Raw genomic sequence first — 21,001 nt, forward strand, 5'->3', positions numbered from 1 at the left:
CAGACTCCCGGGATGATGTCGTGTCCTCCTTCGGGTGGATTACCCCAAGCTGCCGATACCTGTCGGGAAACAGAACTAATAGCATTGGTTAGGTTCTGACAGTATGATAACAAAGTGTCACTCATTAAGTGAACATCAGCTTTCCGTAAATCGATAGTTCCTGGCAGCGACATGGGTCTTCCTGTTATAATTTCAAATGGGCTTAGACCTGTAGTTCTGTTCGGGGTTGCCCTAATGCTACAGAGCACTATTGGTAGTGCCTGGGGCCATGGTGTTCCTTCTTGGTGATATTTGGCAAGCTGTTGTTTCAGAGTTCGATTCATTCGCTCTACTTGTCCTGATGATTGTGGGTGATAAGGACAGTGTAAATCCCACGTAATGTTCAGTAACCTACAGACTTCTTGGCAGACAGCACCTGTGAAGTGTGTTCCCTGATCTGAGTCAATGCTACTCGGGACTCCCCATCGGGGAATGTAATCCTTACACAAGACCTTTGCAGTGTGATTGGCTGTGGCTCTTTTGGTTGGGACAGCTTCTACCCATCTAGAGAATCTGTTGACCATGACAAGAATGTTCGTGTATCCTTGGCATGAAGGAAGAGATATATAATCAACCTGCAGATGCTGGAATGGTCCGGCTGGGGCAGGGGGCCTCAGTTGGGGCATTACCGTGATGGGTCCAGAATTATTTTTCTGGCAGACCACACAGCGGTCTGCTACCAGCTGGCCATGTTTTTTAAATCCCCGACCCCACCAGCTTTTCTGGAACCGTGCCGTCATCTGTTGTGAGGCCAAGTGTCCCCACGAGTGGATCTGTTGGGCTAAAAAAGGCATAAGCGCTTGTGGAGCGACTGGCTTGTCGGTAACTCTTTGTCTCCAGACACCACCTTCACATAGCTTAATTCCTGCCTCAATCCATGTCCATTTTTCCTCTCGGGAGCACTCGCCTTGCATTGTTTGAAGGTCTCGTGTCAGAGTCCTGAGTGCTTTCAATCTGCACATCTGTGTTGGTTCTTCTGGAGGACCGCCCTGTGAGGCGGCATCTTTAGCTGCCTGGTCGGCTAGGGCATTTCCCTGTGCTTCTGTGGTATTTTCCTTGGTATGGGCCTTACTCTTCAGGATGGACACTTCCTGAGGTAATTGTATGGCCTCCAGTAAGTCTCGGACTTCTTTTCCATTTCAGATAGGTGTACCAGCAGCAGTGAGGAATCCCCTTTTCCGCCATAACAGACCAAAGTCGTGAGCGACTCCAAAAGCACAACACGAATCTGTGTAGACATTAGCTGTCTGTCCTTCTGCTATTCGACATGCTTCTGACAGGGCCCGTAACTCGGCCTGTTGTGCTGACGTTCCTGAGGGTAAACATCCTTTTGCCACTACCTCATATAAGGTTGTAACTGCCCATCCTGCTTTTCTGGTACTATTGTCAACAAAGGAGGAACCATCTGTAAACAGGATGAGGTCTGGGTTGTGCAGAGGCTGCTCTGCTGCTAAGGCTGCTTCTTCTGTTTCTTTTAAAATCTCCACGCAGTCATGCTCTTCACATTCTCCCCCCTCTTGCTCCCTCGATTCTGACATCGGGAGCATAGTTGCGGGATTAACCGGGCTGGCCCGGACGATATGGAGATTAGGAGCTTCCAAAACTGCTGTCCAGCAGGTCCATCTTGCTGCCGTCACCTGAGACATTCTATTCATAGACAGCAAAGCATGTACGGTGTGGGGACACTTGACAATCAGCTTTTGGTCGAGGACTAGACCCGCAGTGGTCATTACCGCTCGACATGTAGCTTCCATGGCCCTTGGGCAACTTCCCCATCCGAGGGCTACTGCATCCAGTTTTGCTGAATAATAGCCAATAGGTCTTTGCCGATCCCCATGTTCTTGTGTCAGTATAGCTGTCATATATCCTTCTTTCTCATGGACAAACAGGGTAAATGGCTTACCACTGTCGGGGATTCCCAGAGCCGGTGCCGAACACAAAGCCTTTTTCAAACTCAGGAAGGCCTCTTGCTGTTCCTTAGTGAGGGTGATGTCTTCTTTAGAGGCACGTTTCCCCTTTAAAATATCATTCAGTGGCTGGGCAAGCTGTGTGAAGGAGTCAATCCAATTTCTGTTAAAGTTACACAATCCCAAAAAAGACCTTAGTTCCTGAATAGTGGTGGGTTTTTTAGCAGCCCGAATGGCTGCAGTTCTATCCTGGGTAAGTTCTCTCTTTCCTTGTGAAATATTTTGTCCCAGGTATACAACCTCTTCTTGGGATATTTGTGCTTTGTCGATGCTGGCTTTATGTCCTTTCAGCCGAAGGTGTTCCAGCAAAGCTCGTAAATCTTGTTCATGCTGTTCTTCCGTGTTTGAAGCGAGCAGGATATCGTCTACATATTGGATGACTGTGGATGACAGAGGAGGTAATTCTCGCAAATGGCTTTGTAAAGCCATGTGGAATACCGTAGGGCTGTTGTGGAAACCCTGCGGTAACCGGGTCCAAGTATCCGGTTGTCCTTTGACCGTGAAAGCAGACCACTGTCGAACCTCCGGTGCCAGAGGCACCGACCAAAATCCGTTGGCCATATCTATAACCGAGAAATATTTATGTTCCGGTTTGAGGGCATTAAAAATGGTGGAGGGATCTGCGACCAAAGGAGCTTTTTGATCAATACACTGGTTAGCTTTCCTATAATCGACAGTCAAACGCCAAGTCTCATTAGATTTCTGTACCGGCCACACGGGGCTATTGGAGGAGCTATGCGTTTTAATAAGCACCCCTTGTTTCTCCAATTGCTGAATAACCGGTAAGATTCCCGCGATGGCAGTTGGACTGATGGGATACTGTTTAGTGCATGGAGGCTTGGTCCCTGTAAATGACGCAGGCTCCACCTGGAGTCGGCCACAATCGTTCTTATCTTTAGCCCATATCGGGTGTTCCTTCAATTCTTCTTTCTTCAAAGTTCTAATTGACCATGTCACCCGACCATCCTCGAAATGCAACGATGAATCTATTTGGATTAGAATGTCCATTCCCAAAAGGGGTTGATCTACTGGGCCTATCCAGACCGGCGTGGTTAGTTCATGTGGACCCAGCCCTATAAGTACCGGTGTTGTCCATTTCATTTCCATTTTATGGCCCCCAACTCCACGTGCCCTACCATCCAGCGGCAAAAAGTCTACATATTGTAGGGGTAAGCATGTTAATTCCGCCCCTGTGTCTAAAAGACAGTCCACATCCTTATCACCCATCCTCACAGTTATATATAGCCCATCTCCCCTCTGTTGTATTAGTGCGAGGAGGGGGGCCAGGGTGGGCTCTAATCATTTTTTGCTATCCCATGTAACTCCTTCTGTTGTTGTATTGTCAGTCGCTTAAATGCTTCTATAAGGTCGTTATCTTGTGACAAGCCTGGTTTGTTGGCTGAATTGTATCCCTGGCTGCATCCTCTTCCAGAGTTCCAAAAAAGAACTATCCTTCTTTGACCGTATTGGCTCAATTGATATATTCTTAACCCCGAATTGGCTCATTGTCAAAGGTCCTGAAATGTCAAGTCGATTGATGACTTAATGCAATGTGCTCAGTCTAAATGCAGCCTGTTTCTATTCTCTATCAGACCACCAGCTCACACACACTCCCAGTCCCAACATCGTCCTGACATAGACCCCCAGCTAACACACACTCCCAGTCCTCAGATCATCCTGAAATAGACCCCCAGCTCACACACACTCCCAGTCCTCAGATCATCCTGACATAGAACCCCAGCTCACACACACTCCCAGTCCCAACATCATCCTGACATAGACCCCCAGCTCACACACACTCCCAGTCCTCAGATCATCCTGACATAGACCCCCCGCTCACACACACTCCCAGTCCTCAGATCATCCTGACATAGACCCCCAGCTCACACACACTCCCAGTCCTCAGATCATCCTGACATAGACCCCCCGCTCACACACACTCCCAGTCCCAACATCATCCTGACATAGACCCCATGCTCACACACACTCCCAGTCCCAACATCATCCTGACATAGACCCCCCGCTCACACACACTCCCAGTCCTCAGATCATCCTGACATAGACCCCCCGCTCACACACACTCCCAGTCCTCAGATCATCCTGACATAGACCCCCAGCTCACACACACTCCCAGTCCTCAGATCATCCTGACATAGACCCCCAGCTCACACACACTCCCAGTCCTCAGATCTTCCTGACATAGACCCCCCGCTCACACACACTCCCAGTCCCAACATCATCCTGACATAGACCCCCCGCTCACACACACTCCCAGTCCTCAGATCATCCTGACATAGACCCCCCGCTCAGACACACTCCCAGTCCTCAGATCATCCTGATATAGACCCCCCGCTCACACACACTCCCAGTCCTCAGATCATCCTGATATAGACCCCCAGCTCACACACACTCCCAGTCCTCAGATCATCCTGACATAGACCCCCAGCTCACACACACTCCCAGTCCTCAGATCATCCTGACATAGACCCCCCGCTCACACACACTCCCAGTCCCAACATCATCCTGACATAGACCCCCAGCTCACACACACTCCCAGTCCTCAGATCATCCTGACATAGACACCCCGCTCACACACACTCCCAGTCCCAACATCATCCTGACATAGACCCCCAGCTCACACACACTCCCAGTCCCAACATCATCCTGACATAGACCCCCCGCTCACACACACTCCCAGTCCTCAGATCATCCTGACATAGACCCCCCGCTCAGACACACTCCCAGTCCTCAGATCATCCTGACATAGACCCCCAGCTCACACACACTCCCAGTCTCAACATCATCCTGACATAGACCCCCCGCTCACACACACTCCCAGTCCTCAGATCATCCTGACATAGACCCCCAGCTCACACACACTCCCAGTCCTCAGATCATCCTGACATAGACCCCCAGCTCACACACATTCCCAGTCCTCAGATCATCCTGACATAGACACCCAGCTCACACACACTCCCAGTCCTCAGATCATCCTGACATAGACCCCCAGCTCACACACACTCCCAGTCCTCAGATCATCCTGACATAGACCCCCAGCTCACACACACTCCCAGTCCTCAGATCATCCTGACATGGACCCCCCGCTCACACACACTCCCAGTCCTCAGATCATCCTGACATAGACCCCCCGCTCACACACACTCCCAGTCCCAACATCATCCTTTTATAGACCCCCCGCTCATACACACTCCCATTCCCAACATCATCCTGACATAGACCCCCCGCTCACACACACTCCCAGTCCTCAGATCATCCTGACATAGACCCCCCGCTCACACACACTCCCAGTCCTCAGATCATCCTGACATAGACCCCCAGCTCACACACACTCCCAGTCTCAACATCATCCTGACATAGACCCCCCGCTCACACACACTCCCAGTCCTCAGATCATCCTGACATAGACCCCCAGCTCACACACACTCCCAGTCCTCAGATCATCCTGACATAGACCCCCAGCTCACACACACTCCCAGTCCTCAGATCATCCTGACATAGACCCCCAGCTCACACACACTCCCAGTCCTCAGATCATCCTGACATAGACCCCCAGCTCACACACACTCCCAGTCCTCAGATCATCCTGACATAGACCCCCAGCTCACACACACTCCCAGTCCTCAGATCATCCTGACATAGACCCACAGCTCACACACACTCCCAGTCCTCAGATCATCCTGACATAGACCCCCAGCTCACACACACTCCCAGTCCTCAGATCATCCTGACATAGACCCCCCGCTCACACACACTCCCAGTCCTCAGATCACTCACACCCTTGCACAGCTCAAAACTTCACCAACTAACCAACATGTGTTTGATGGGACAGTGTAGAGGGAGCTTTACTCTGTATATAACCCCTTGTACCTGCCCTGGGAGTGTGTGATGGGACAGTGTAGAGGGAGCTTTACTCTGTATCTAACCCCCTGTACCTGCCCTGGGAGTGTTTGATGGGACAGTGTAGAGGGAGCTTTACTCTGTATCTAACCCCGTGCTGTACCTGCCCTGGGAGTGTTTGATGGGACAGTGTAGAGGGAGCTTTACTCTGTATCTAACCCCCTGTACCTGCCCTGGCAGTGTTTGATGGGACAGTGTAGAGGGAGCGTTACTCTGTATCTAACCCCCTGTCCCTGCCCTGGGAGTATTTGATGGGACTGTGTAGAGGGAGCTTTACTCTGTATCTAACCCCCTGTACCTGCCTTGGGAGTGTTTGATGGGACAGTGTAGAGGGAGCTTTACTCTGTATCTAAACCCATGCTGTACCTGCCCTGGGAGTGTTTGATGGGACAGTGTAGAGGGAGCTTTACTCTGTATCTAACCCCGTGCTGTACCTGCCCTGGGAGTGTTTGATGGGACAGTGTAGAGGGAGCTTTACTCTGTATCTAACCCCCTGTACCTGCCCTGGGAGTGTTTGATGGGACAATGTAGAGGGAGCTTTACTCTGTATCTAACCCCCTGTACCTGCCCTGGGAGTGTTTGATGGGACAGTGTAGAGGGAGCTTTACTCTGTATCTAACCCCGTGCTGTACCTGCCCTGGGAGTGTTTGATGGGACAGTGTAGAGGGAGCTTTACTCTGTATCTAACCCCGTGCTGTACCTGCCTTGGGAGTGTTTGATGGGACAGTGTAGAGGGAGCTTTACTCTGTATCTAAACCCATGCTGTACCTGCCCTGGGAGTGTTTGATGGGACAGTGTAGAGGGAGCTTTACTCTGTATCTAACCCCGTGCTGTACCTGCCCTGGGAGTGTTTGATGGGACAGTGTAGAGGGAGCTTTACTCTGTATCTAACCCCCTGTACCTGCCCTGGGAGTGTTTGATGGGACAGTGTAGAGGGAGCTTTACTCTGTATCTAACTCCCTGTACCTGCCCTGGGAGTGTTTGATTGGACAGTGTAGGGGGAGCTTTACTCTGTATCTAACCCCCTGTACCTGCCCTGGGAGTGTTTGATGGGACAGTGTAGAGGGAGCTTTACTCTGTATCTAACCCCGTGCTGTACCTGCCCTGGGAGTGTTTGATGGACAGTGTAGAGGGACCTTTACTCTGTATCTAACCCCGTGCTGTACCTGCCCAGATATAACTCGACATCAGTCTGGGCTGGGTTACAGGTTTGGGGTGTCCCGTGGATTAGCGGAAGCGGGTGTTTGAGGAAGCACTGCTGGGAGAGGGGAGGTTGGGGGTGGGGAATTAATCGGATGGAATGTCACGCGAGGTGTAGTGATGGTTTTGATTGGTCGATTGGCTGATCTGCGATGACGTGAATCCTGCAGGTTCCTGAACATTGACAGTCCCTCCGCGCTGACCTTTGTGATCGACACCACTGGCAGTATGGGAGACGATATCATTGCCGTCAAAGAGAGAACGGTCTCCATCATCGACAGCAAGCGTGGAACTCCTGAGGAACCTTCCTCCTACGTGTTGGTGCCGTTCAGTGATCCAGGTGATTGCTTGTCACAGAGTTACACGGAGATAGACGCAGGTCACAGTCCAGACACAGGCCACTGGGTCCCATCGCTCCGTGCCGGGGTTTATGTCCCACCGCTCCGTGCCAGGGTTTATGTCCCACCGCTCCGTGCCGGGGTTTATGTCCCCCCGCTCCGTGCCGGGGTTTATGTCCCACCGCTCCGTGCCGGGGTTTATGTCCCCCCGCTCCGTGCCGGGGCTTATGTCCCACCGCTCCGTGCCGGGGTTTATGTCCCACCGCTCCGTGCCGGGGTTTATGTACCACCGCTCCGTGCCGGGGTTTATGTCCCACCGCTCCGTGCCAAGGTTTATGTCCCACCGCTCCGTGCCGGGGTTTATGTTCCACCGCTCCGTGCCGGGGTTTATGCCCCACCGCTCCGTGCCGGGGTTTATGTCCCACCGCTCCGTGCCGGGCTTTATGTCCCACCGCTCCGTGCCGGGGTTTATGTCCCACCGCTCCGTGCCGGGGTTTATGTCCCACCGCTCCGTGCCGGGGTTTATGTTCCACCGCTCCGTGCCGGGGTTTATGCTCCACCGCTCCGTGCCGGGGTTTATGTCCCACCGCTCCGTGCCGGGCTTTATGTCCCACCGCTCCGTGCCGGGGTTTATGTCCCACCGCTCCGTGCCGGGGTTTATGTCCCACCGCTCCGTGCCGGGGTTTATGCCCCACACCAGCCCCCTCCCTCCCCTCTCCATCTCACCCCATCACCATATCCTTCTATTCCTTTCTCCCTCATGTGTTTATCCAGCTTCCCCCTTCAATGTATCTCTGCTCCTCGCCTCGACCCCTCCCTGTGGGAGCGAGTCCCACATTCTCACCCCTCTCTGGGTAAAGAAGTTTCTCCTGAATTCCCCATTGGATTTATTAGTGACTGTCGTATATTGATGGCCCCTAGTTCTGGTCTCCCCCACAAGTGGGAAACATCTTCTCTACGTCTACCCTATCGAACCCTTTCATAATCTACACACCTCCATCAGCTCACCCCTCAGCCTTCTCTTCTCGAGAGAAATGAGCCCCAGCCTTTCCTGATAGTTATAACCTCTCAGTTCTGGGTTCGTCCTTGTGAATATTTCAACCTTCACCAGTTCTCTCCAAAACCCCGCTGCCCCCGTGTCCTAACTCACACCGAGTCCCACTCACCCATCACCCCCTGTGCTCGCTGCCCCCGTGTCCTAACTCACACCCAGTCCCACTCACCCATCACCCCCTGTGCTCGCTGCCCCCGTGTCCTAACTCACACCCAGTCCCACTCACCCATCACCCCCTGTGCTCACTGTCCCCGTGTCCTAACTCACACCCAGTCCCACTCACCCATCACCCCCTGTGCTCACTGTCCCCGTGTCCTAACTCACACCCAGTCCCACTCACCCATCACCCCCTGTGCTCACTGACCCCGTGTCCTAACTCGCACCGAGTCCCACTCACCCATCACCCCCTGTGCTCAATGCCCCGTGTCCTAACTCGCACCCAGTCCCACTCACACATCACCCCCTGTGCTCACTGCCCCCGTGTCCTAACTCACACCCAGTCCCACTCACCCATCACCCTCTGTGCTCACTGCCCCCGTGTCCTAACTCACACCGAGTCCCACTCACCCATCACCCACTGTGCTCACTGCCCCCGTGTCCTAACTCACACCCAGTCCCACTCACCCATCACCCCCTGTGCTCACTGCCCCGTGTCCTAACTCACACCCAGTCCCACTCACCCATCACCCCCTGTGCTCACTGCCCCATGTCCTAACTCACACCGAGTCCCACTCACCCATCAACCCCTGTGCTCACTGCCCTGTGTCCTAACTCGCACCGAGTCCCGCTCACCCATCACCCCCTGTGCTCACTGACCCCGTGTCCTAACTCACACCCAGTCCCACTCACCCATCACCCCCTGTGCTCACTGCCCCGTGTCCTAACTCGCCCCGAGTCCCACTCACCCTTCACCCCCTGTGCTCACTGCCCCATGTCCTAACTCGCACCGAGTCCCACTCACCCATCACCCCCTGTGCTCACTGACCCACAATGGCTCCCGGTCCGGCAATGACTCGATTTCAAAATTCCCATCCTGCTTTGCAAATCCCTCCATGGCCTCCTTGCCCCTCCCTATCTCTGTAACCTCCTCCCGCCCCCTACACCCCTCCCTATCTCTGTAACCTCCTCCCGCCCCTACACCCCTCCCTATATCTGTAATCTCCTCCAGCCCCCTACAACTCTCCCTATCTCTGTAACCTCCTCCCGCCCCCTACACCCCTCCCTATCTCTGTAACCTCCTCCCGCGCCCCTCCCTATATCTGTAATCTCCTCCAGCCCCCTACACCCCTCCCTATCTCTGTAACCTCCTCCAGCCCCTACACCCCTCCCTATCTCTGTAACCTCCTCCAGCACCTACACCCCTCCCTTTCTCTGTAACCTCCTCCAGCCCCTAAACCCCTCCCTATCTCTGTAACCTCCTCCAGCCCCTACACCCCTCCCTATCTCTGTAACCTCCTCCAGCCCCTAAACCCCTACCTATCTCTGTAACCTCCTCCAGCCCCTAAACCCCTACCTATCTCTGTAATCTCCTCCAGCCCCTACACACCTCCCTATTTCTGTAACCCCCTCCAGCCCCTACACCCCTCCCTGTCTCTGTAACCTCCTCCCACCCCTACACCCCTCCCTATCTCTGTAACCTCCTCCAGCCTCAACAACCCTCCCAGATCTCTGCCCTCCTCCAATTCTGCCCTCTTGCCCATCCCCCGATTCCCATCGCTCCACCATCGGTGGCCGTGCCTTCAGCTGCCTGGGCCCCAAGCTCTGGAACTCCCTCCCTAAACCTCTCCGCCTCTCTCTCCTCCTTTAAGATGCTCCTTAAAACCCACCTCTTTGACCCAGCTTTTGGTCACCTGTCCCTAATATCTCCTTATTCGGCTCGGTGTCAAATTTTCTATTTCGTAACTCAGAAAATAAAGGATGGTATCAAATTGAAAACATTGGCATACAAAGTTTCAAAGATTAGTGGTAGGCCAGAGGATTGGGAAACTTTTAGAAACCAGCAAAGGACAACTAAAAAAAAATAGAGTGAGAAGATAGATTCTGAAAGTAAATTAGCAAGAAATATAAAAACAGACAGTAAGAGTTTCTACAGGTGTATAAAAAGGAAACCAGAGGCTAAAGTAAACGTTGGTCCCTTAGAGGATGAGACCGGGGAATTAATAACGGGCAACAGGGAAACGGCAGAGACTTTGAACAAATATTTTGTTTCGGTCTTCATGGTGGAAGACACTAAAAATATCCCAATAATTGATAATCGGGGGCTATTGAGAGGGGGAGCTTAATACAATCACTGTCACTAAAGAGGCAGTACTCGGTAAAATAATAGAAACATAGAAAATAGGTGCAGGAGCAGGCCATTCGGCCCTTCGAGCCTGCACCACCATTCAATAAGATCATGGTTGATCATGCAACTTCAGTATCCCATTCCTGCTTTCTCTCCATACCCCTTGATCCCTTTAGCCGTAAGGACCATATCTAACTCCCTCTTGAATATATCCAATGAACTGGCCTCAACAACTCTCTGCGGTAGGGAATTCCACAGGTTAACAACTCTCTGAGTGAAGAAGTTTCTCCTCATCTCGGTCCTAAATGACTTACCCCTTATCCTTAGACTGTGACCCCTGGTTCTGGACTTCTCCAACATCGGGAACATTCTTCCTGCATCTAACCTGTCCAATCCCGTCAGAATCGTATACGTTTCTATGAGATCCCCTCTCATCCTTCTAAACTCCAGTGTATAAAGGCCTAGTTGATCCAGTCTCTCCTCATATGTCAGTCCTGCCATCCTGGGAATCAGTCTGGTGAACCTTCGCTGCACTCCCTCAATAGCAAGAACGTCCTTCCTCAGATTAGGAGACCAAAATGAACACAATATTCCAGGTGAGGCCTCACCAAGGCCCTGTACAACTGCAGTAAGACCTCCCTGCTCCTATACTCAAATCCCCTAGCTATGAAGGCCAACAAGCCATTTTTTGGATTAAAGGTGGACAAGTCCCCTGGACCTGAGGGTCTGCATCCTCGGGTCTTAAAAGAAGTAGCGGCAGGGATAGTGGATGCATTGGTTGTAATCTACCAAAATTCCCTGGATTCTGGGGCGGTCCCAGCCGATTGGAAAATCGCAAACTTAACGCCCCTATTTAAAAAAGGAGGCAGACAAAAAGCAGGAAACTATAGACCAGTTAGCCCAACATCTGTGGTTGGGAAAATGTTGGAGTCTATTAACGATGTAATGAACAGGGTGGATAAAGGGGAACCAGTGGATGTGGTGTATTTGGATTTCCAGAAGGCATTCGGTAAGGTGCCACATAAAAAGTTACTGCACAAGATAAAAGTTCACGGGGTTGGGGGTCATATATTAGCATGGACAGAGGATTGGTTAACTAATAGAGAACAGAGAGTCGGGATAAATGGGTTGGATGGGCGCTTAAAGTGCAGTAACCTGCAGGGTTACAGACCTAGAGCTGGTAATTGGGATTAGACTGGATGACCTTGTGTTGGATGGAGCAGATATAACGGTAAGTACCGCAGGGAATCGAATACGGCCAGGGTGATCTCCTGGACTAGTGTCGATCGCCCGGATGGGTCGGACAGAAATTTTCCCAGATTTTTCTCTCCCTAAATGGGCCTGGGTTTTTATCGGGTTTTTGCCTCTCCCAGGAGATCACATGGCTCTGGTTGGGGTGGAGTGTAGAATGTTTCAGTGTAAGGGGATGTCGCAGTTGTGTGAGGCGGACTGGTTGGGCTGGGTGACCTTTGCCTTTCCGTCATTGTTCATAGGTTTATATGTAACCTTCAGGGCTACTGACCGAGGGCCGTGTGTCTCTGTGTCGGCCGGGGCGGACACGATGGGCCGAGATGGCCTCCTTCTGCCCTGTAAATTTCTCTGTTTCTATGTTAAATGGGTCACTTTCCGGTTGGCAATCAGTAACTAGTGGGGTGCCACAGGGCTCAGTGCTGGGACCCCAGCTATTTACAATCTATATTAATGACTTGGATGAAGGGACTGAGTGTAATGTAGCCAAATTTGCTGATGATACAAAGATGGATGGGAAAGCAAATTGTGAGGAAGACACAAAAAATCTGCAAAGGGATATAAGTGAGTGGGCAAACATTTGTCAGATGGAGTATAATGTGGGAAAGTGTGAGGTCATCCACTTTGGCAGGAAAAATAAAAAAGCAAATCATTATTTAAATGGAGAAAGATTACAAAGTGCTGCAGTACAGCGGGACCTGGGGGTACTGGTGCATGAAACACAAAAGGTTAGTATGCAGGTACAGCAAGTGATCAGGAAGGCCAATGGTATCCTGGCCTTTATTGCAAAGGGGATGGAGTATAAAAGCAGGGAAGTCTTGCTCCAGTTATACAGGGTATTGGTGAGGCCACACCTGGAGTACTGCGTGCAGTTTTGGTTTCCATATTTACGAAAGGATATACTTGCTTTGGAGGCTGTTCAGAGGAGGTTCACTCGGTTGATTCCTGGGATGAGGGGGTTGTCTTATGAGGAAAGGTTGAGGTAGGTTGGGCCTCTACTCATTGTAGTTTAGAAGAATGAGGTGATCTTATCGAAACGTATAAGATTCTGAGGAGGCTTGACAGGGTGGATGCAGAGAGGATGTTTCCCCCTCGTGGGGGAATCTAGAACTAGGGGGCATAGTTTCAGAATAAGGGGCCGCCCATTTAAAACTGAGATGAGGAGGAATTTCTTCTCTCAGAGGGGTGTAAATCTGTGGAATTCTCTGCCCCAGAGAGCTGTGGAGGCTGGGTCATTGAATATATTTAAGGCGGAGATAGACAGATTTTTGAGCGATAAGGGAGTGAAGGGTTATGGGGAGCGGGCGGGGAAGTGGAGCTGAGTCCATGATCGGATCAGCCATGATGGTGTTAAATGTCGGAGCAGGCTCGAGGGGCCGAATGGCCGACTCCTGCTCCTATTTCTGATGTTCTTACGTTGTCTGGCCCTCAGACACATGCCCTTTGCCGTGGAGGTGTGTGGGGAGACACACACAGGGGCGGAGGGATTACAATACCGTGCAGTGTGGGTCTGAATTAATTATGCCAAGAACATCACCAAATCTGGTTCCTATTGTAGGCTTCGGCCCTGTCTTCAAGACCAATGACCCAGATCACTTCAAGCAGTTAATCTCATCGTTGAATGCTGAAGGAGGGGGTGACGCCCCAGAATTATGCCTTAGTGGTCTTCAGGTTCGTATATTTACAAATTTCCCCCTCTATCTGGGGAGGTCCCTCTAACCCATCTTTCTCACACACACCTGTATCTGGGGAGGTCCCTCTAACCTTCTCTCTCTCTCACACACTCCTGTATCTGGGGAGGTCCCTCTAACTCCTCTCACACACTCTTGTATCTGGGGAGTTCCCGCTAAACCTTCTCTCTCTCTCACTCACTCCTGTATCTGGGGAGGTCCCTCGAACCCATCTATCACACACTCCTGTATCTGGGGAGGTCCCTCTAACCTTCTCTCTCTCTCACTCACTCCTGTATCTGGGGCGGTCCCTCTAACCCCTCTCTCACACTCCTGTATCTGGGGAGGTCCCTCCAAACCATCTCTCTCTCTCACTCACTCCTGTATCTGGGGAGGTCCCTCTAAACCTTCTCTCACACACTCCTGTATCTGGGGAGGTCCCTCTAACCCATCTCTCTCACACACACCTGTATCTGGGGAGGTCCCTCTAACCTTCTCTCTCTCTCACACACTCCTGTATCTGGGGAGGTCCCTCTAACTCCTCTCACACACTCTTGTATCTGGGGAGTTCCCGCTAAACCTTCTCTCTCATTCACTCACTCCTGTATCTGGGGAGGTCCCTCTAACCCATCTATCACACACTCCTGTATCTGGGGAGGTCCCTCTAAACCTTCTCTCTCTCTCACACACTCCTGTATCTGGGGAGGTCCCTCTAACCTTCTCTCTCTCTCACTCACTCCTGTATCTGGGGAGGTCCCTATAACCCCTCTCTCTCTCACACACTAGTGTATCTGGGGAGGTCCCTATAACCGCTCTCTCTCTCACACACTCCTGTATCTGGGAAGGTCCCTCTAACTCCTCTCACACACTCTTGTATCTGGGGAGTTCCCGCTAAACCTTCTCTCTCTCTCACTCACTCCTGTATCTGGGGAGGTCTTTCTAAACCTTCTCTCACACACTCCTGTATCTGGGGAGGTCCCTCTAACCCCTCTCACACACTCCTGTATCTGAGGAGGTCCCTCTAACTCCTCTCACACACTCCTGTATCTGGGGAGTTCCCGCTAAACCTTCTCTCTCTCTCACTCACTCCTGTATCTGGGGAGGTCCCTCTAACCCCTCTCTCACACACTCCTGTATCTGGGGAGGTCCCTCTAACACCTCTCACACTCTCCTGTATCTGGGGAGGTCCCTCTAAACCTTCTCTCTCTCTCACTCACTCCTGTATCTGGGGAGGTCTTTCTAAACCTTCTCTCACACACTCCTGTATCTGGGGAGGCCCCTCTAAACCTTCTCTCTCTCTCACACACCCCTGTATCTGGGGAGGTCCCTCTAACACCACTCTGTCTCACACGCACCTTTATCTGGGGAAGTCCTTCAAACCTTCACTCTCTCTCACGCACTCATGTATCTGGGGAGATCCCTCTAAACCTGCTCTCTCTCACACACTCCTGTATCTGGGGAGGTCCCTATAACCCCTCTCTCTCTCACACAATCCTGTATCTGGGGAGGTCCCTCTAAACCTTCTCTCTCTCACACACACTTCTGTATCTGGGGAGGTCCCTATAACCCCTCTCTCTCTCACACACTCCTGTATCTGGGAAGGTCCCTCTAACTCCTCTCACACACTCTTGTATCTGGGGAGTTCCCGCTAAACCTTCTCTCTCTCTCACTCACTCCTGTATCTGGGGAGGTCTTTCTAAACCTTCTCTCACACACTCCTGTATCTGGGGAGGTCTTTCTAAACCTTCTCTCACACACTCCTGTATCTGGGGAGGCCCCTCTAAACCTTCTCTCTCTCTCACACACCCCTGTATCTGGGGAGGTCCCTCTAACACCACTCTGTCTCACACGCACCTTTATCTGGGGAAGTCCTTCAAACCTTCACTCTCTCTCACGCACTCATGTGTCTGGGGAGATCCCTCTAAACCTGCTCTCTCTCACACACTCCTGTATCTGGGGAGGTCCCTATAACCCCTCTCTCTCTCACACAATCCTGTATCTGGGGAGGTCCCTCTAAACCTTCTCTCTCTCACACACACTTCTGTATCTGGGGAGGTCCCTATAACCCCTCTCTCTCTCACACACTCCTGTATCTGGGAAGGTCCCTCTAACTCCTCTCACACACTCTTGTATCTGGGGAGTTCCCGCTAAACCTTCTCTCTCTCTCACTCACTCCTGTATCTGGGGAGGTCTTTCTAAACCTTCTCTCACACACTCCTGTATCTGGGGAGGTCCCTCCAAACCTTCTTTCTCTCTCACTCACTCCTGTATCTGGGGAGGTCCCTCTAACCCCTCTCTCACACACTCCTGTATCTGGGGAGGTCCCTCTAACTCCTCTCACACTCTCCTGTATCTGGGGAGGTCCCTCTAAACCTTCTCTCTCTCTCACACTCTCCTGTATCTGGGGAGGTCCCTCTAAACCTTCTCTCTCTCTCACTCACTCCTGTATCTGGGGAGGTCTTTCTAAACCTTCTCTCACACACTCCTGTATCTGGGGAGGTCCCTCTAACTCCTCTCACACACTCCTGTATCTGGGGAGGTCTTTCTAAACCTTCTCTCACACACCCCTGTATCTGGGGAGGTCCCTCTAACACCACTCTGTCTCACACACCCCTGTATCTGGGGAGGTCCTTCTAAACCTTCTCTCACACACCCCTGTATCTGGGGAGGTCTTTCTAAACCTTCTCTCACACACCCCTGTATCTGGGGAGGTCCCTCTAACACCACTCTGTCTCACACGCACCTTTATCTGGGGAGGTCCTTCGAACCTTCTCTCTCTCTCACGCACTCATGTATCTGGGGAGATCCCTCTAAACCTGCTCTCTCTCACACACTCCTGTATCTGGGGTGATCCCTCTAACCCCTCTCTCTCACACACTCCTGTATCTGGGGAGGTCCCTCTAACCCCTCTCACACACTCCTGTATCTGGGGAGGTCTTTCTAAACCTTCTTTCACACACACCTGTATCTGGGGAGTTCCCTCTAACCCCTCTCTCTCTCACACTCACTCCTGTATCTGGGTAGGTCCCTCGAAACCTTCTCTCTCTCACACACTCCTGTATCTGGGGAGGTCCCTCTAACACCACTCTGTCTCACACGCACCTTTATCTGGGGAGGTCCTTCTAACCTTCTCTCTCTCTCACGCACTCATGTATCTGGGGAGATCCCTCTAAACCTTCTTTCTCTCACACGCTCCTGTATCTGGGGAGATCCCTCTAACCCCTCTCTCTCACACACTCCTGTATCTGGGGAGGTCCCTCTAATCCCTCTCTCTCTCACACACTCCTGTATCTGAGGAGGTCCCTCGAACCATTCTCTCTCTCACACACTCCTGTAACTGGGGAGGTCCCTCTAACATTCTCTCTCACACACTCCTGTATATGGAGAGGTCCCTCTAACCCCTCTCACACACTCCTGTATCTGCAGGGACCCCTCTAACCTTCTCTCTCTATCACACACTCCTGTATCTGGGGATGACCCTCTCACCCCTCTCTCACACTCCTGTATCTGGGGAGGGCCCTCTAACCCTTCTCTCTCTCTAACACTCCTGTATCTGGGGAGATCCCTCTAACCCCTCTATCACACACTCCTGTATCTGGGGAGGTCCTTCTAACCTTTTCTCTCATGCACCCCTGTAGCTGGGGAGGTCCCTTTAACCCTCTCTCTCTCACACACTCCTGTATCTGCGAAGGTCCCTCTAACCTTCTCTCTCTCTCACACCCTCCTGTATCTGGGGATGTCCTGCTAACCTTCTCTCACACGCTCCTGTATCTGGGGAGGTCCCTCTAACCTTCTCTCTCACACACTCCTGTATCTGAGGAGGTCTCTCTCACCCTTCTCTCTCACACACTCCTGTATCTGGAGAGGTCCCTCTAACCCTTCTCTCTCACACACTGCCGTATCTGGGGAGATCCCTCTAACCTTCTCTCTCTCTTACGCACTCCTGTATCTGGGGAGGGCCCTCTCACCCCTCTCACACACTCCTGAATCTGGGGACGTCCTGCTAACCTTCTCTCACACACTCCTGTATCTGAGTAGATCCCTCTAACCTTCTCTCTCACACACTCCTGTATCTGGAGAGGTCCCTCTAACCCTTCTCTCTCACACACTGCTGTATCTGGGGAGATCCCTCTAACCTTCTCTCTCTCTTACGCACTCCTGTATCTGGGGAGGGCCCTCTCACCCCTCTCACACACTCCTGTATCTGGAGTTACATAGAAACATAGAAAATAGGTGCAGGAGTCGGCCATTCGGCCCTTCTAGCCTGCACCGCCATTCAATGAGTTCATGGCTGAACATTCAACTTCAGTACCCCATTCCTGCTTTCTCGCCATACCCCTTGATCCCCCTAGTAGTGAGGACCTCATCTAACTCCTTTTTGAATATATTTAGTGAATTGGCCTCAACTACTTTCTGTGGTGGAGAATTCCACAGGTTCACCACTCTCTGGGTGAAGAAGTTCCTCCGCATCTCGGTCCTAAATGGCTTACCCCTTATCCTTAGACTGTGACCTCTGGTTCTGGACTTCCCCAACATTGGGAACATTCTTCCTGCATCTAACCTGTCTAACCCCGTCAGAATTTTAAATGTTTCTATGAGGTCCCCTCTCATTCTTCTGAACTCCAGTGAATACAAGCCCAGTTGATCCAGTCTTTCTTGATAGGTCAGTCCCGCCATCCCGGGAATCAGTCTGGTGAATCTTCGCTGCACTCCCTCAATAGCAAGAATGTCCTTCCTCAAGTTAGGAGACCAAAACTGTACACAATACTCCAGGTGTGGCCTCACCACGGCCCTGTACAATTGTAGCAACATCTCCCTGCCCCTGTACTCAAATCCCCTCGCTATGAAGGCCAACATGCCATTTGCTTTCTTAACCGCCTGCTGTACCTGCATACCAACCTTCAATGACTGATGTACCATGACACCCAGGTCTCTTTGCACCTCCCCTTTTCCTAATCTGTCACCATTCAGATAATAGTCTGTCTCTCTGTTTTTACCACCAAAGTGGATAACCTCACATTTATCCACATTATACTGCATCTGCCATGCATTTGCCCATTCACCTAACCTATCCAAGTCGCTCTGCAGCCTCACAGCATCCTCCTCGCAGCTCACACTGCCACCCAACTTAGTGTCATCCGCAAATTTGGAGATACTACATTTAATCCCCTCATCTAAATCATTAATGTACAATGTAAACAGCTGGGGCCCCAGCACAGAACCTTGCGGTACCCCACTAGTCACTGCCTGCCATTCTGGAAAGTACCCATTTACTCCTACTCTTTGCTTCCTGTCTGCCAACCAGTTCTCAATCCATGTCAGTACACTACCCCCAATCCCATGTGCTTTAACTTTGCACATCAATCTCTTGTGTGGGACCTTGTCGAACGCCTTCTGAAAGTCCAAATATACTACATCAACTGGTTCTCCCTTGTCCACTCTACTAGAAACATCCTCAAAAAATTCCAGAAGATTTGTCAAGCATGATTTCCCTTTCACAAATCCATGCTGACTTGGACCTATCATGTCACCTCTTTCCAAATGCACTGCTATGACATCCTTAATAATTGATTCCATCATTTTACCCACTACCGATGTCAGGCTGACCGGTCTATAATTCCCTCTTTTCTCTCTCCCTCCTTTTTTAAAAAGTGGGGTTACATTGGCTACCCTCCACTCCATAGGAACTGATCCAGAGTCTATGGAATGTTGGAAAATGACTGTCAATGCATCCACTATTTCCAAGGCCACCTCCTTAAGTACTCTGGGATGCAGTCCATCAGACCCTGGGGATTTATCGGCCTTCAATCCCATCAATTTCCCCAACACAATTTCCCGGCTAATAAGGATTTCCCTCAGTTCCTCCTCCTTACTAGACCCCCCGACCCCTTTTATAACCGGAAGGTTGTTTGTGTCCTCCTTCGTGAATACCGAACCAAAGTACTTGTTCAATTGGTCCGCCATTTCTTTGTTCCCCGTTATGATTTCCCCTGATTCTGACTGCAGGGGACCTACGTTTGTCTTTACTAACCTTTTTCTCTTTACATATCTAACCTTCTCTCTCACACACTACTGTATCTGGGGAGGTCCCTGTAACCCCTCTCACACACTACTGTATCTGGGGAGGTCCCTCGAACCCCTCTCACACACTACTGTATCTGGGGAGGTCCCTCTAACCTTCTCTCTCACACACTACTGTATCTGGGGAGGTCCCTCTAACCCCTCTCACACACTACTGTATCTGGGGAGGTCCCTCTAACCTTCTCTCTCACACACTACTGTATCTGGGGAGGTCCCTCTAACCCCTCTCACACACTACTGTATCTGGGGAGGTGCCTCTAACCTTCTCTCTCTCACACTCCTGTATCTGGGGAGGTCTCTCTAACCCCTCTCTCACACTCCTGTATATGGGGAGGTTCCTCAAACCCCTCTCTCACTCCTGTATCTGGGGAGTTCCCTCAAACCTCTCTCACACACTCCTGTATCTGGGGAGGTCCCTCTAACCCTCTCTCACACACTCCTGTATCTGGAAATGTCCCTCTAACCCTCTCTCTCACACTCCTGTATCTGGGGTAATCCCTCTAACCCCCCTCTCTCACACACTCCTGAATCTGGGGAGGTGCCTCTAAGCCTCTCTCTCTCACACTCCTGTTTCTGGCGAGGTATCTCTAACCCCTCTCTCACTCCTGTATCTGGGGTGGTCCCTCGAACCCCTCTCTCTCACACTCCTGTTTCTGGCGAGGTCCCTCTAACCCCTCTCTCACTCCTGTATCTGGGGTGGTCCCTCGAACCCCTCTCTCTCACACTCCTGTATCTGGAGTGGTCCCTCTCACCCCTCTCTCACACACTCCTGTATCTGGGGAGGTCCCTATAACTCTTCTCTCACACACTCCTGTATCTGGGGAGGTCCCTATTACTCTTCTCTCACACACTCCTGTATCTGGGGAGGTCCCTATAACTCTTCTCTCAAACACTCCTGTATCTGCGGAGGTCCCTATAACTCTTCTCTCACACACTCCTGTATCTGGGGAGGTCCCTATAACTCTTCTCTCACACACTCCTGTATCTGGGGTGGTCCCTCGAACCCCTCTCTCTCACACACTCCTGTATCTGGGGAGGTCCCTATAACTCTTCTCTCACACACTCCTGTATCTGCGGAGGTCCCTATAACTCTTCTCTCACACACTCCTGTATCTGGGGAGGTCCCTATAACTCTTCTCTCACACACTCCTGTATCTGGGGAGGTCCCTATAACTCTTCTCTCACACACTCCTGTATCTGGG

The 21,001-nt window shown here is 51.5% G+C and overlaps 1 protein-coding gene across 1 annotated transcript in view; it reads left to right on the top strand.

Moving 5' to 3' along the window:
- The window catches only part of LOC139251260 (von Willebrand factor A domain-containing protein 7-like), a 122,705-nt gene that overhangs the window by 49,265 nt on the left and 52,439 nt on the right, over nucleotides 1–21,001 (top strand). The window contains exons 6-7 of the mRNA XM_070873230.1: nucleotides 7,295–7,464; nucleotides 13,607–13,719. Coding sequence (XP_070729331.1) covers nucleotides 7,295–7,464; nucleotides 13,607–13,719 — 283 coding nt within the window. The remainder of the gene's footprint in view (nucleotides 1–7,294; nucleotides 7,465–13,606; nucleotides 13,720–21,001) is intronic.

The sequence above is a fragment of the Pristiophorus japonicus genome, unplaced genomic scaffold (assembly GCF_044704955.1).
Source record: "Pristiophorus japonicus isolate sPriJap1 unplaced genomic scaffold, sPriJap1.hap1 HAP1_SCAFFOLD_428, whole genome shotgun sequence".
NCBI lineage: Eukaryota > Metazoa > Chordata > Chondrichthyes > Pristiophoridae > Pristiophorus > Pristiophorus japonicus.